This window comes from Bombina bombina, chromosome 2 (assembly GCF_027579735.1).
Source record: "Bombina bombina isolate aBomBom1 chromosome 2, aBomBom1.pri, whole genome shotgun sequence".
NCBI lineage: Eukaryota > Metazoa > Chordata > Amphibia > Anura > Bombinatoridae > Bombina > Bombina bombina.
In genome coordinates, this window is record NC_069500.1 from 1023573490 (window position 1) to 1023590832 (window position 17343).

Below are 17343 nucleotides of genomic sequence, written 5' to 3' on the forward strand. Positions count from 1 at the left end.
GTTTCAGAAGTAGGTATCAAATTTACAAAATGCAGATAAAAGAAATGTGATTGTACATGAAAATAATTATAATGCTATTGTGTTACAGAAGACAGTTTTGGCAGGGGAACAGAGGATGGATGCAGTGTTGGAGGGCCAGGGAGCAGGGGTGCTAGAAGGACAGAAAGAGTCTGAGAAGATCACGGCAACAAGCAGAGACAAGGAGCAGAGAAAGGAGGTGGAGACAAAGCAAAAATCAAAACAAGGTAAGAGTGTCATGTATTGCAGGTATAATGTGTCTGACAGTTCGTCAGAATGGGATTCAGAAGATGAAAAAGTAACAGTGGATGGAAATAGGAGAATATTAAAATTTGTTAAGAAACTGTATGCGCAGCAGGCTAGGGCTGGTGTAAAAGAAATTGCAAATATAGAAAGGGACAATAGTGATTAAGGATTTAATGCGGATGACAAAGTAGCAGGTACAAAGTTGTTACTTTTAACTACACATTTAAAGGCAAGCTATAGTAATAGGGGTAAATATGTTGATGTGTTTGAAATAACAAGGGAGGCGGTTGCATTAAAAGCAAGGGGAGAGGATGGGAATGGGCGTAAGCAGAAACAATCCTTTCCAGAGTGGGTAAAAGGTATACTGATATATGCAGAGTGTTTTATCTCAGAAAATCCTGATAAGGTAAAAGGGATGCTAAGGTATATACATTTAATTGCAGAATGTTACACAACATATGGGGGATTTATGTGGAAGGACTATGATGGGGAATTTAGAAGGGGTAACTTGCAACTGGGTGATAAGGGTAGGAAGAATTTTGGAGTAAAAATATTGGATATGTGGACAAGATTAATAAAGCCATCAGATGGTCAGATGGTAAGGACAATGGGGCAAGCAAAGACAGGGATAAATGAGGGGAAGGAGTGTGGGGCATTCAATGATAAGAGATTTGACAGAGGTGGGGCGTGCAAATATAGACATGTGTGTAAATATTGTAGTGGATTTCATGCAGGTGTGGTGTAGGAGGAATGGTAATGGTAATATGAATAGGACAATTGTTCATGGCCCAGGGGGAAGCAGCAATGGCCGTTCAGTGGGGACTAGCCAGAACGCCATTAAAGGTAGATAAGTTAAGGAAGGAATTGGAGAGGTACCATGTAAAGGGGGATAGGGCATTGTTAGATGATGGTTTTAAAAATAGTTTTGTTGTCCCAGTAAAATCTGTGCTGTTAGGTTCTAACAAGTTTAGGAATTTAAAGTCAGCAAGAGAGTTTCCTGAGGTGTTGCAGGAAAAATTAAATAAATAAGTGCAGCTATTCAGGATGGCTGGGCCTTTTGTAAATAAACCATTTGCAGATTTAGTGATATCACCTCTTGGTGTTTTGCCTAAAAAAGAAAGTGGAAAGTATAGGATGATTCATCACCTATCTTATCATAAAGGAAGATCATTAAATGATGCTATAGACAAGGCTGACACAACTGTTCAGTATCAGTCTTTTGATAGTGCGGTAAGAATGGTAAGGGAAACTGGGAAACAGCTTTTAGATTGCTGCCTTTAAATCCTGTGAGTTTCAAATTACTGGGATGTAAATTTGATGGAAAATTTTACATGGAGAAATGTTTACCCATGGGGTGTTTAGTGTCCTGTTCTATTTTTGAAAAATTCAGTACTTTCTTACATTGGTTACTGATGGAAAGAATGGGTTCAGATAAAGTTGTACACTATTTGGACAACTTTATGGTTATTGGTCCTCCTGATTCTAGCATGTGTAAATATTTGAAGAAAGGTTTAATTAGCATGTTGGAGGAATTTGGAGTTCCTGTTGCAGTAGAGAAGTCTGAGGGACATGGGACTAGGCTGTTTTTTCTTGGTATAATAATAGATTCAATTAAAGAGCAGTGCGAATTACCGCAAGATAAAGTTGAAAAAGCAAGACAGTTAATTGCGGGTTAGTAGAGAAGAAGAAAAGTGATGCTCAGGGAGAGGCAAAGGTTGTTAGGGGTTCTTAAATTTGCATGTAGGGATAGAATTTTTAAAAGAAGATTGAAGTTAGCTACAGCAGGGATTAAGAACCCTGAGCATATGGTGAGAATATCTGGAGCTATGAAAGAGGAGTTGAAGGTTTGGGATTATTTTCTTATTAAATTTAATGGGGTTAGGATTTGGCCAAAGTAGGTATCAGCAAAAGATTTGGAATTGCATATAGATGCTACAGGAGGTGCAGGATTTGGGGCTTATTTACAAGGCAGGTGGTGTGCAGGTGAATGGCCTGAGGAATGAAAAATTAATAGTTGGATAAACAATTTAGCATTGTCTGAGTTTTTCCCAATAGTAGTGGCTGTGGAGCTATGGGGTCAATTTTTGGCAAACAGGAGTATAATTTGTTAGTCGGATAATAAAGGAGTGGTAGATATCCTAAAAAATCTATCCGCATCATCTATGCCTGTTATTAAATATTTGAGGTATTTTGTTTTAAAATGCTTGGAATATAATATCTATTTTAAAGCAAGGCATATTCCTGGCTATAAGAACATAGTGGCTGATGCTTTGTCTAGATTTAATTGTGAGTTTTTTAGAAGAATTGCCCCGGGATCCAGACAAAAAGGTTAATGCTGCCCTATATTTCTTTGGCAGATTGGCAATGGATAGAAGGAATCAGGAGTTTGTTGGAAAATTCAGTGGCTCCGAAAATGAGGGTGGCCTACAAAAAATATTGGAGGCAGTGGTTAAATTTCAGGGGTAATGAGGAGCAGACTGTAAAAGCTAGGTTTTTGGAATGGTTGTGGTCCTTGAAGGAATGTGGTATAAAAAGGGGGCAGTTGGGTATGGCGTTATGTGTCATATTTTGTGCAGCTAATGGGTGAGGTGGATCAAACTAAGAGGTTCGTAGTTAAAAAGATAGTAAAAGCATGGAAAAAAAGGGGAAATGAAAAGAGTAGCAAAAGGGAGCCCATAACGGAGGATAGGTTGGAAAGGATGGTAGGCTGCTTAGGGGAGGTTTGTATGGATGGTGATAAGGTGTCAATTTTCAAAACGGCATTTTCATTAGCATTTCACGGGGCAATGAAAATAGGAGAATTATTAGCATCAAGCAAAAAGGATGCAAAAAATGGAATGGATGTACAGGGGAAAGGTGCGTGGATTTCAATGAAGGCAACTGTGGGGATTGCATGTCCTGTTGCATGTGTATTTAATATTTAAATAAGCGTAGATGCAATGGAAGATTATTTTTGACACACTCAGATGGGACCAATGTTACAAAGTTCCAGTTTAGGAGGGTTCTAGAATTGGTTGTGCATAAGTTGGGAATCACGCTATTTTGCTGGACGGAGTCCACCTTACTAATGATGGGAATGACCAGTTCTTGACAGATATAAGGATGATGCTGAGGGGCATTAAGGTAAGAAAAGGACACTAGTGGGTTTGGCAGAAAAGAGAGCTCTCTTTTGTTGGCAGTGAAATTAGGATCTGGCACGTAGGCGGGGCATTGTGGGGGTGGGAGGATCCTGTGGCATACTCAGATGGGTTATTGATTCAGTGGTCTTACTGCTGGACTGGTTATGCCGCGGGTTCTCTTTTCCCCCTCTTGCCAAGCCACAGGGGCTGGTGGTCCTCCCCTGATACGTGAAACCCAAGTTCATGTCCAAATGCTGGTGCATTTTGTTATCTGATTAGTTGAATTGTGAAATTATATTGATTGACGGTTTGCTCTCATTTCCAATTTTGTGCCATAAAGGCAAAAATTTTGTTAGAACAAATAAATGTGACCTTTCCATTTTTTGGCCAAGAATTTAATGTTGTTGTGTATTTATTTCAAAGGTTTAAATAAGTGATCATGAAAGATGTAAGTTAAAGGGTGAATGTTATTATGCATTATGGTTCTGGTAAGGTTATTAATAGATTGCAAGCAGTATGGAGCATCTATAGCCTTACAGAAAACAAAATTAAGGAATATGACTGGAGTTAGATAAGGCTAGTGCTCCTGGGCTGTAAAGGGGGGTTGTTTCTTGAGATAGTGTTGGGGGACGAATAGGTTAGGTGTGGTTAAGGTTGGTGTGTTAGTGTATAGTTAATGATTAAAAGAGGGAAGGTAACTGGGAGGAGAGAGGTGGTTATAAGAATGGGTGCAGGCAGGAAGTGCTTCAGATTAATCTTTTTTGTATTTTCCTCCCACCCAGCCTTACATAGGTGTAGTAACAGATGAGAAACTAATTTCAATTCGGAGAGGTCACAGAGGAGAGAAGGAAGAAGCAGAAGTGACAGGTTAAGGGCAAAGATGCTGGCTATTTGGTCGGATCGTCATAAGATCGCCTGTGCACCCTTAAGGAATTAGTAGCTGCAGCTGATGGTTGGCAGGTGACACAATTCGGTCTGCGCTAGCCAGAAGTGAATTTCTTTAAAATAGATGTGCAGCTTGTTTATTAGTTTTTTGCGGATCGTTGAATTGTGGTGATTTTGCAGTGAAATTGGGGTCCGCCGTGTAGGCGGGGCATTGAGGGGGGTAGGAAGATCCCGTGGCATACTTAGTCTGGGGTAGTGATTCGGTGGTCTAGCTGCTGGACTGGTTATGCCACGGGTTCTCTTTTCTCTCTCTTGCCATGCCACAGGGGCTGGTGGTCCTCCCCTGATTCGTGAAACCCAAGTTCATGTCCAAATGCTGGTGTATTTTATCTGATTAGTTAAATTGTGAAATTATATTAATTGACGGTTTGCTCTCATTTCCAATTTTATGCCATAAAGGCAAAAATTTTGTTAGAACAAATAAATGTGACCTTTTTCCATTTTTTGGCCAATAATTTAATGTTGTCGCGTATTAATTTCAAAGGTTTAAATAAGTGATCATGAAAGATGTAAGTTAAATGGTGAATGTTAAGACAAAACTGATTATTGACTTGTTAAAAACAATAAAATCTCAAACAAAATACAATGTGTTAGTGCTTCAAGGATATGTCCAAAATGTGATCAGTGTGTAAATTAGTCCTGATTCCAGGTGTGATACGTGATTCCAGGGATTTGCACCTCGGAGAAAACAGACAAATGCTGCAAATAGTGAAGTCCTGTTAAATTCAGGAGAAAATAGACATGTAAGTGTTACACTCACATATTCTAGAGCTTCACATAAAGCTCTAGATTTGAAGTCGATCTCCTATAAGAGATAAGGTGGTACATAGTGCAATATAGCTAACAAAATTCCACAAATAAGGTAATATGCTTACCAAAAGTAGAACCTGAGCCGTTAAAACCAGTGAAGGCGATCGACTCACTGCTTAGAAGAATGTTGTATATAATTTTGAGGATTGCCACTGTCAGAAGGTTTACTGCACAGAGAACCGTTTTATTTTTGTCATGCACACATTTGGATTTTGTGAAATGTTTATTTTTAATTTGGATTTTTGATTTTTGGTGTACACTCATTTTTTTAGCACGGAACTTTGGACACACTTCTATATATAATTTTTTATATTTTTGGACAGGAACATTTTTTCAAAGAGATAGTTTTGTTTTATCACTAGAAGACACACATATTGGTGCTTTTTTGGGGTTATACATCTCCCTGGACATTATTTTTGTATTGGAATTTTGTGGACATTAACAAATAGATTTCAGCTTCATGTTTAACATTTCTGTTTTGTAAAGGACGCAGACTTACTGTTTGTACCGCACTGTTATTATCACTGTATATCACTGGACATCATTGTTATATCACTGCACATCATTGTTATTACTATCTTTGTGTTTTTCTCTCAGGGATGGTATTATGTACATAGGTGCATTTTTAATAATTTTAGACTGAGTATATATTTTTTGCCCATACTTGACACAATAGAATAAATATTCTTTCCAATACTTTATATATCCGTTACCGTTAGCTTTTTTTTTAGCTATTTTAGCTTCTTTAGCGCTCCTCACCTTGCACATTTATCGCTTTCTTTGAGGTTTGGTTGAGTGATCTTGCCCTAGGAGGAGCTTGTGTAGTCTTACTTTGTGTATCAATATCGTTTATGCAAACAATTATTGTACCCTCAACAGTTTTGTATTCACTTCTACTTATTTACTTATTACATTTTACAAAAACCGTTGCCGGAGCTGAGCAAACACTAGAAACCTAAAAACAAAACGATAGAGTTGAATTAGTCTAGCTGGGGGTTGATAGTCAGGAGTCTAAGGATTGCAATGAAAATAAAGAATCAATGGGATTGGACAGAGTGATAATTGACTTGGTTAATATCTCTTTGTTGTAAATTAAAGATTAGAAAGCTGAAGAATACAAGGAAATGAAAAGACATTAAATTCTACCAGAGGAAATGAAAATCCTACCTGAGAAACGATTCAATTATTTCTAGTCAATATCGCAAGATCATGATATTATTCTATGAATTCATAAAAGTCACTAGGAAGACCCATCATATCTGGCACAGAAAATCTAAATACATTGTCAATATATAGTGACAATCTATTGCAACCTTATTTAAAATGATTACTTGCTTATACATGGGATAAAAGTCATGTGCTATAGAGGTTATCTGATATCCAGCAAATCTAATGACTTTATATGCATCTATACAACACCAGCTTGAAGGACTATTTCATGGATAAAATAAAGAAACATTTAATTTTGCAGTGACTTACGTTCATGTTAACCCATATATATTTATCTTTTTTTAATTTGTAGGTAAAGTTTACATTCAGAAAAAGAAAAACAAGGGGAACCAGAAGTTTGTTTACTGGTATCTGAGAACTTAAATTTCTAAAAATTGGTCTAGATTCTGTATTTTAAATTCCCTAATGAGCTATTTTTTGAAGAGTTGTTAGACTGCTTTCTAGGGAATATTAATATTAATCCTTTTGAAATGTTGTTTATTTATACAATGAGCAAGTCAAATTTGTTTTTCATAGATCAGTAACTGTACACAGAACAAAACAGGTTACTATGTAATGTTACTAAACACGTAATAAATCCAAAATCACTCTACTTCTGGAGCTGATGGTGTTGAAACTGTAGAAAAAGACTGTATAAAAGAAACATATTAGTTTTGTGCAAACAGTAGAAAAAACATATACTGAACCTTTTACCTTTGGTATCTGAAACACAGATGAGACCCACAGGGATTTACAGTATATGTCATTTTTTATTCTGTGTATAATACTAACTGAAAGCTTTAATTAAATATTCAGAAGTTCAGTTATCTGCTTTCCATAATGATTGGTTCCAAATCAATCTCCCACCTCTCCTCAAAGTGATTTTCATAGAGCGTAAACAATAGCATTTATTTATACATGTATTTATTCATTACTATATTCTTCAGAATGTAAGCAACACTTATTTGTGTCTATATGGGAATTAATATTGCTACAGCTTTATTTGTAGTGATAAATAATACTTACCTCATAGAAATAAATAATATAATTCTAAATAATATACATTTATCCTATATTTAGATCTGCAGGATGTCAACAGTGACTAAAATATCCTACATTTAAACTTTCACTTTATGCTAGAATAAAACCCAAGGATCCAGTGAGCAATATCACTTCCTTGGAATTTAGTCTAGTTTTTATACTTGTTTTAATTACATTTTTATATGAATTGCAATTGATTAATTATTTTGTTTTGATTGTTACCACCACACTTGCAACAGCACAGTGCATAATTAATGTAACATATGCCCCTAATTTATTGTCAGCTATATGATGCTATTTAAGCAGACAGGGAAACACAGGTTGTATTGTTCTGCTTTTGTAAATATTTTTCCATCAAACGATAACAATGCAAGAATCAGCAACCACTTCAGGTATCAATTCATACTTCATGTTTAATCTTGTACACATTTATATAGATGGGTATTCAAATGTTTTAGTTTGTTATTCTAAATGTATTGTTGAAAGTGTTACTGTAGTATGTAAATTCATACTTTATTAATATATAAATACAATACTATATATATATATATACACTATATATATATATATATATATATATATATATATATATATATATATATATATATACCTGTATATACATACAAACTATGGTACGGACCTGTTGTACTTGATTAAAAGTGCTCAGTGGGTTGACATATTATAATGTCACACTAAACGTGTATTGTCACATTGAATAGAGAACACATCAATGTCTGTTTAAGACTTCAGGCTTGATTACAAATAGAGCATAATCGATAGTGTAGGGTGCATTATCTTTTGCGTAACCTCGGCGAAAGAATAGCGCACAATCTGGTACTTTAGAAAAAGCTTGCTCATTTTGCTCATATTACACGTGATGAGTTAAGTGTTAAAGGGACATTAAACACTAAATAAATGCTAGATAGAATGAAACATTTAAAGAAAAGGTTAGTCTGATAATAACATGACGATATATTTTTAAAGTTTCATTAGCTGTTTAAATATTGACAAAATAAGTGTAAAGTTTTAGGCCTAGATTTAGAGTTGGGCGGTAGCCGTCAAAACCAGCGTTAGAGGCTCCTAACGCTGGTTTTAGGCTACCGCCGGTATTTGGAGTCAGTCAGGAAAGGGTCTAACGCTCACTTTGCAGCCGCGACTTTTCCATACCGCAGATCCCCTTACGTCAATTGCGTATCCTATCTTTTCAATGGGATCTTTCTAACGCCGGTATTTAGAGTCGTGTCTGAAGTGAGCATTAGAATTCTAACGACAAAACTCCAGCCGCAGAAAAAAGTCAGTAGTTAAGAGCTTTCTGGGCTAACGCCGGTTTATAAAGCTCTTAACTACTGTGCTCTAAAGTACACTAACACCCATAAACTACCTATGTACCCCTAAACCGAGGCCCCCCCACATCGCCGCCACTCTATTAAATTTTTTAACCCCTAATCTGCCGCTCCGTACACCGCCGCCAGCTACATTATACCTATGTACCCCTAATCTGCTGCCCCTAACACCGCCGACCCCTATATTATATTTATTAACCCCTAATCTGCCCCCCACAACATCGCCGCTACCTACCTACAATTATTAACCCCTAATCTGCCGTCCGCACGCCGCCGCCAGCTACATTATAGCTATGTACCCCTAATCTGCTGCCCCTTAACACTGCCGACCCCTATATTATATTTATTAACCCCTAATCTGCCCCCACAACGTCGCCTCCACCTACCTACACTTATTAACCCTTAATCTGCCGTCCTCACGCTGCCGCCAGCTACATTATAGCTATGTACCCCTAATCTGCTGCCCCTAACACCGCCGACCCCTATATTATATTTATTAACCCCTAATCTGCCCCCACAACGTCGCCTCCACCTGCCTACACTTATTAACCCCTAATCTGCCGAGCGGACCGCGCCGCTATTATAATAAAGTTATTAACCCCTAATCCGCCTCACTCCCGCCTCAATAACCCTATAATAAATAGTATTAACCCCTAATCTGCCCTCCCTAACATCGCCGACACCTAACTTCAAGTCCCATTCTAGAATACACTTAAAGCACTCATTATAGGCATAGGATTGGATAATATTCAAACATGGAAATGAACAACAAAAGGAGATTCAAGGTCTCAGGTCAAATAAAACATAACTTTTATTAGAAACACATAAAAATGGAGTTTAAAATAAAGGGATGTGCAACTTAAAAACAATTGCTCATACTAGGGTTATATAGTACCTATGTGACACAAATAATGGTTCCAGAGGTTCAGTTACCTATATATTAAGTGTGAACCAGTATGGATCTCTAAGTATAGTTGATCCAAATCACGTGTATAAGCTGCACTGAGTAGGCAGTGGTAACACTTATAAACCTCGTGGATTGTGAGAGTCTATGGACTATTAGTATAGGTAACTAATATCAAGTAAAATTAGTTCATTCACAACAAATATTTAAAGAACAGTATAAGTATTGGACATACTTGGATATCCTCTTAAGGTAATAGTGATTGGGGTGCTGGCTGAATACTTTGGTATCAAATTGTAGTGTGTTAGTGCATACTTGGATGATCTAACGTGACTTGGCCGTGGGATGCTTATGTAAATACTGTTAACTATGTATCAGGAGTGTTGGCACATTCCTCGATAGTATCCCTGTTAGCAAGTATTATTATGTAATTGCTTGAACACCTGTTGATACCTAGCGGTCAAATATATGCAGAGAGTTTATACACAATGGTATTTACACAGCTTATGAATCCTATATAGGGTTAATACAATCCTGGGTAGTTAAATGCAAGAAAAATTGTCTTCCACCCTGCAGTTCAAACCAAATTTAAACACAAAAATATGAAGATCCTAATACCAGTACTCGCTGTATAAAAGCCTAGTCACTTCGTATTGTGTTTATGAAACTTGTATGTTTACGATTGACTATAGGTTTAAAGTGGCAACATTGAGAGTTCTCTTTAGATACTTTGTTTAATTGCAAAGTTAAGGCATCTGGATTTGAGTTTAAATGATAGCTGCACGTACGCCAGCAGTTAATGCTTGGTTTGGCTGGTTAGCCTGCAGGCCCAAATTACTGTGAGTCAGCGCATTACCAGGTTATGAAGGTATCCCTTCAATTACCCTTAGGGTGTGTGGTTATTTATATACCATTTGAGTATCGTTAAGTCATAGCATATCTGTATATTAGATGACAAAGATAAGTGATACGCTCCCCATATACCCTTAACTTAGTGACCGCAAGTCCAGTCCAGCTTGTTTTAAATTATAGATACCCAAAAGTAATCCTCAACTGATCTGGGATACCATCTGAGGTATCCGAATTCTGAACTAAGGCTGAATGTACCTAGATAGAGCAAGCCCTAACATACACAGGAGCTCCCTGACTCCTCACCAGTACCCTAACATGTTTCGCCGTTCTCACGGCTTTCTCAAAGGGGGGGTGTGTCACATGTTAGGGTACTGGTGAGGAGTCAGGGAGCTCCTGTGTATGTTAGGGCTTGCTCTATCTAGGTACATTCAGCCTTAGTTCAGAATTCGGATACCTCAGATGGTATCCCAGATCAGTTGAGGATTACTTTTGGGTATCTATAATTTAAAACAAGCTGGACTGGACTTGCGGTCACTAAGTTAAGGGTATATGGGGAGCGTATCACTTATCTTTGTCATCTAATATACAGATATGCTATGACTTAACGATACTCAAATGGTATATAAATAACCACACACCCTAAGGGTAATTGAAGGGATACCTTCATAACCTGGTAATGCGCTGACTCACAGTAATTTGGGCCTGCAGGCTAACCAGCCAAACCAGGCATTAACTGCTGGCGTACGTGCAGCTATCATTTAAACTCAAATCCAGATGCCTTAACTTTGCAATTAAACAAAGTATCTAAAGAGAACTCTCAATGTTGCCACTTTAAACCTATAGTCAATCGTAAACATACAAGTTTCATAAACACAATACGAAGTGACTAGGCTTTTATACAGCGAGTACTGGTATTAGGATCTTCATATTTTTGTGTTTAAATTTGGTTTGAACTGCAGGGTGGAAGACAATTTTTCTTGCATTTAACTACCCAGGATTTTATTAACCCTATATAGGATTCATAAGCTGTGTAAATACCATTGTGTATAAACTCTCTGCATATATTTGACCGCTAGGTATCAACAGGTGTTCAAGCAATTACATAATAATACTTGCTAACAGGGATACTATCGAGGAATGTGCCAACACTCCTGATACATAGTTAACAGTATTTACATAAGCATCCCACGGCCAAGTCACGTTAGATCATCCAAGTATGCACTAACACACTACAATTTGATACCAAAGTATTCAGCCAGCACCCCAATCACTATTACCTTAAGAGGATATCCAAGTATGTCCAATACTTATACTGTTCTTTAAATATTTGTTGTGAATGAACTAATTTTACTTGATATTAGTTACCTATACTAATAGTCCATAGACTCTCACAATCCACGAGGTTTATAAGTGTTACCACTGCCTACTCAGTGCAGCTTATACACGTGATTTGGATCAACTATACTTAGAGATCCATACTTGTTCACACTTAATATATAGGTAACTGAACCTCTGGAACCATTATTTGTGTCACATAGGTACTATATAACCCTAGTATGAGCAATTGTTTTTAAGTTGCACATCCCTTTATTTTAAACTCCATTTTTATGTGTTTCTAATAAAAGTTATGTTTTATTTGACCTGAGACCTTGAATCTCCTTTTGTTGTTCATTTCCAAGTTTGAATATTATCCAATCCTATGCCTATAATGAGTGCTTTAAGTGCATTCTAGAATGGGACTCTTCCCATTTTTCATTTTTGTCTTAATATTGATTTAATACACAGCACCACTGACCCCAGTTGAATTTTAGCATACAAGCTACTTAACACTAGGAGGGTACAGGCATAGTGCATCACATCACACGGTAGTGCCATTGAACCTCCCTTTTTCTTTACCTAACTTCAAGTATTAACCCCTAATCTGCCGATCGGAGCTCACCGCTACTCTAATAAATTTTTTAACCCCTAAAGCTAATTTTAACCCTAACACCCCCTTAAATTAAATATAATTTTATTCTAACAAAATAAATTAACTCTTATTAAATAAATTATTCCTATTTAAATCTAAATACTTACCTGTAAAATAAACCCTAATATAGCTACAATATAAATTATAATTATATTATATTTACTATTTTTTTATTAATAATTACAAAGTTGCCTGTAAAATAAATATTAATCCTAAAATAGCTACAATATAATTATAATTTATATTGTAGCTATATTAGGGTTTATTTTACAGGTAAGTATTTAGCTATAAATAGGAATAAGTTATTTAATAAGAGTTAATTTATTTCGTTAGATAAAAATTATATTTAACTTAGGGTTAGGGTTAGAATTAGCTTTAGGGGTTAATACATTTATTAGAATAGCAGTGAGCTCCAGTCGGCAGATTAGGGGTTAATGTTTGAAGTTAGGTGTCGGCGATGTTAGGGAGGGCAGATTAGGGGTTAATACTATTTATTATAGGGTTATTGAGGCGGGAGTGAGGCGGATTAGGGGTTAATAACTTTATTATAATAGCGGCGCGGTCCGGTCGACAGATTAGGGGTTAATAAGTGTAGGTAGGTGGAGGCGACGTTGTGGAGGGCACATTAGGGGTTAATTAATATAATATAGGGGTCGGCGGTGTTAGGGGCAGCAGATTAGGGGTACATAGGGATAATGTAAGTAGCGGCGGTTTACGGAGCGGCAGATTAGGGGTTAAAAAAAATATGCAGGTGTCAGCGATAGCGGGGGCAGCAGAATAGGGGTTAATAAGTGTAAGGTTAGGGGTGTTTAGACTCGGGGTACATGTTAGAGTGTTAGGTGCAGACGTAGGAAGTGTTTCCCCATAGAAAACAATGGGGCTGCGTTAGGAGCTGAACGCGGCTTTTTTGCAAGTGTTAGGTTTTTTTTCAGCTCAAATGGCCCCATTGTTTTCTATGGGGATATCGTGCACGAGCACGTTTTTGAAGCAGGCCGCTTCCGTAAGCACCACTGGTTTCTAGAGTTGCAGTGGCGTTAAATTATGCTCTACGCTCCCTTTTTGGAGCCTAACGCACTGAAAACCCAGCCATTCTGTGAACTCTAAATACCAGCGGTATTTAAAAGGTGCGTGGGAAAAAAAGCACGCGTAGCTAACGCACCCCTTTGGCCGCCAAACTCTAAATCTAGCCGTTAGTGTCTATTAAACAATGGAGGCTGCCATGTTGTAACTTAAGTTACCTTCTCTGTTGTAACCAATTAGGGACAATTATCAATAGGTCACTAGAGTGTGCAGCAAATGGATGTGCGGAATATAACAGTGGTCTGCACTTCCATTTCTAACAGGAACTGAAAATCTCACAATTTAAGAATGGAATTACAGGAATAGGGGACAACATAAATAATGGAAGTATAGTGCAGAGTTTTATTTATATATGCTATTTATCATTTTATATTAACATCTCAGAGTGTTTAATGTCACTTTAAACTTAATCCAAAATACGTTTGTAAAATATAGTGCTTTTTAAAACATGAAGTATACAATTATTATTAATAGTACTCATCGAACTTCATGAAGAACTCCACTATTTGCGTTCCATCTACTTAGCACATGATCGGCTTAGGGCACTATTAGCTTAGCACTTGAGCAATATTAAACATGAGAATTACTGTGTCCCCTTATAGAAGTCTATAATATGAGTGGTTTATGCGCACTGGTGCTATCCGAAGTGCAGATGTTTCCACGTCCTAGACTATCGCTCGAGCAATAATAAAATAACATTAGACTTAAATGGATCAGAAAACCTGAGATCAATCTCCTCACTATATAAATTAGTTTTAGAAAATAGTTTCGACAAGCTGCCTTCATATACTATAGGGTGGGATAGAGAACTAGTAGCACACACGCCCCCCACAGAATGGCTTTCTAGATTCAAAAGACTGTCACAGTCAGCACATTCTTCTAGAGCAAAAGAGACAAATATTAAAATCTGCATGCGCTGGTATATGACTCCATCAAGACTGAAACAAATATATAAAAATAGTACAGGTAAATGCTGGAGGGGGTGCGATCAAGAGGGTAATATGAAACATATCTGGTGGGAATGTGATCCAATTAGACAGTTTTGGTTTGAGATCTTTAGAGATGTCAATAAGGTTCTTTCCACTCAATTAACCCCTGGTCCGGAGCTAATTTTGCTTCAAGGATCTCCACAGGTAGCATGCAAGCTACGCAAACAGTTATTCCAAATCATGATAAACACAGCAAAACAAATGATACCCAGATATTGGAAATCAGCCACAATCCCAAGTATCAGTGATTGGAGAAAGCTTGTCAGCTCTGATCTAATCCTAGAAAGATTCCACTATCTCAGATCGGATAATCTAGATTTTTTCGATAATATGCTTTTCCTATGGGAGTCCTTCATTCTAGCCTTGCCCAAATAGGGGATGCAGCTGTGCCTACCCTCAAATTCTTCTATATAAACTAACAACATACTCCCCAAGACTCTTGCCACACGCCACGCTAAACACTTTCTGATGTCCTGCCGCACCAGTTACCCGGGTACAATTACATCTGCACTCAACCTTTTATATTTAACATTTTAATTTTTATTTCAGTCCATCGAATTTAACTATTTCTATTTGTTTTGTTTTTGATTTGTGTTTTTGTTTTTTTATTTTTGTTTTAAATGTTAGAGTCTATTATAACTCTGAAAAAAGGTCCGATTAAAACCAGACCTGGCAATTGTTTATTACCATCGAACTTTAAACTTTTATACATGTTGATACTTGCCAGGATCATCCTTTTTTGCTCATATGAAAAGACTAAATATCACCTGGACTAGTCATTTGTAGACTAAGGAAGCCCATGACTTTCCTTACGCTTAATAGATGTCCTCTAATGTTTATGTATGTATCACATCATTTTTTCTTTTTGGTCAATTGTATTATCATTTGCTTTTATTGTTATGTGAAACTCAAATAAAAATCAAATATATATAAAAAAAAAAAAAAAAAAATAACATTAGACTTATACTATAAGCGCAAAAATAGAAGTGGTATTAATTACACTCGACCAAAGTTAATGCACAATAAAGATAATATTTTTGCCCTTCACTTGCATTTATGTGTTGCAATAAATAAACTAAATCTTTTGATAAAAGCAACCAAACATTACAGTTAACAATAACTGTAGAAACTTTGTGAGAACAAAGATTAACAGAACAGAGTGTCGATAGAACATTTAACAAACAAAGTGCCAAATCTGTTAAAAGTAGGTGTCATTTTGTAATCAACTTAGTTATGTAACACGGAAGAAACAAAAGAAAACGTTTTCCACTTGTTAGATAGCTAGAAATTACAGTTCTCATCACAAATGCTATTTGTCACTAGATTCATTATCTCTTCTTACAAAGAGTAATATGCAGGACAGTAAAAAATCTATCTAATAATATCACTAATAATGTTACGTTTCCATCTAACTTCTCTTCCGGAAATGTTGAATTTTATTATGTGTTATGTCTTTTTATGTTATAATACAAGTTTATAATTTTAAGTGAGAAAAGTCTCTAAAAGCTTAGATTTAACCCAGTAAAAGCAAACTATTTTTAAAATCATTAAAAAATTATAAAAAACAAACAAACCTGAAATCCCAACACTTATGCATTGAAGCAAAAGCAGCAAGTCATATTTCTTTCCAATGGCATAGAGAGTCCATGACTCCATTTAATCACTAGTGGGAATTCAACTCCTGGCCACCAGGTGGAGGCAAAGAACACCCCAGCAAAGCTTCAAGTATCCTCCCATTACCCACAATCCCCAGTCATTCTTTGCCTGTGTAACATTGTAGGTGATTTGCAAAGAAAGTGTCTGAACAAATCAAGTTGTTAATCCTTTAATGGGTACTTTTCCCTGCAAGCAAGGATTGGGGTTATGCTATGTCCATGTAATTCTCTTTAGTAAGAGTAATGATGGCTTTTAGCAGTTGGAAGACGGCGAGGTGGTCTTGCTTACATTCCAACATTTTTGCTACCCCTATATAGAAAACCAGGGTTGGTTACTCTGTTTTGTCTTTATCTACAGGTCTATGTCAGTGAGGATTCTGTCACACCTGTTTGCTGTACCTGCCCTACAGTGGATCCAAAGGTAAATGCTTTTACCTTCTAGGTGAAAAGGATGTAGCACTTAGGAGTTCCTTTTTTTAAAAAAAAAGAAAAAACAATACTTAAAGAACAAGGTGGATCCTTATGGGACTGAAAATCCCCTTTAAAGGTTGGGGATTTATTGGGCAGCAGTTTTATAGGGCACTGTTCTGTCAAGTGGAGGCTTTTTTGATTTTGGCTATGGGGATTTGTTTGCACAAGTTTACCTGTTAATTAGTTTGGTTAATATCTTTTTAAGAAAGTTGTTGGACCGCACCTTACTTTTGAATTTTCGATCATGTGAACGTTCAGTTACTTCCTGAGTGCTAATCCATTTGTTTCTAGCCGGCTGTTTGGAGCTGGATTTTCAAGGAGACAGACCGGATTTTCTACCATTAGATCGTTTTTTCCTGCCTGTCTCTTCTCTCTGATGTTTGCAGCTTTCTAGGATCTGCAGTTTGAACAGGATTTATCTGCTAGTGTGGATTGGATTCCTGGTTACCAGTTGGGTGAGTCTCTACAGCATGGCTGGGGTGTAGAGGTGCTGGTTTTTAATAATTATTTATCTATGCTTAGAGTTATATTCTTATTTTTATATATATTGAAATTAGAGTATAAGGGAAATAATGGGCTATTTGATTTACTATGGAAGCCGATCTCAACCTTTCTCTGTCTTTTGATAAATGTCTTTATTGTGCAGATGGCCAGGTTATAACTCTTGTGCAATTGTACAATATAGAGAATGG

The 17343-nt window shown here is 36.8% G+C and overlaps 1 protein-coding gene across 1 annotated transcript in view; it reads left to right on the forward strand.

Moving 5' to 3' along the window:
• Nucleotides 1-1308: 1308 nt before the first annotated feature.
• The window catches only part of LOC128647409 (actin, alpha skeletal muscle-like), a 104991-nt gene continuing 88956 nt past the window's right edge, over nt 1309-17343 (forward strand). Inside the window, 1 exon segment of the mRNA XM_053700196.1 lies at nt 1309-1494. Within this exon segment, the coding sequence (XP_053556171.1) occupies nt 1309-1494 (186 nt within the window).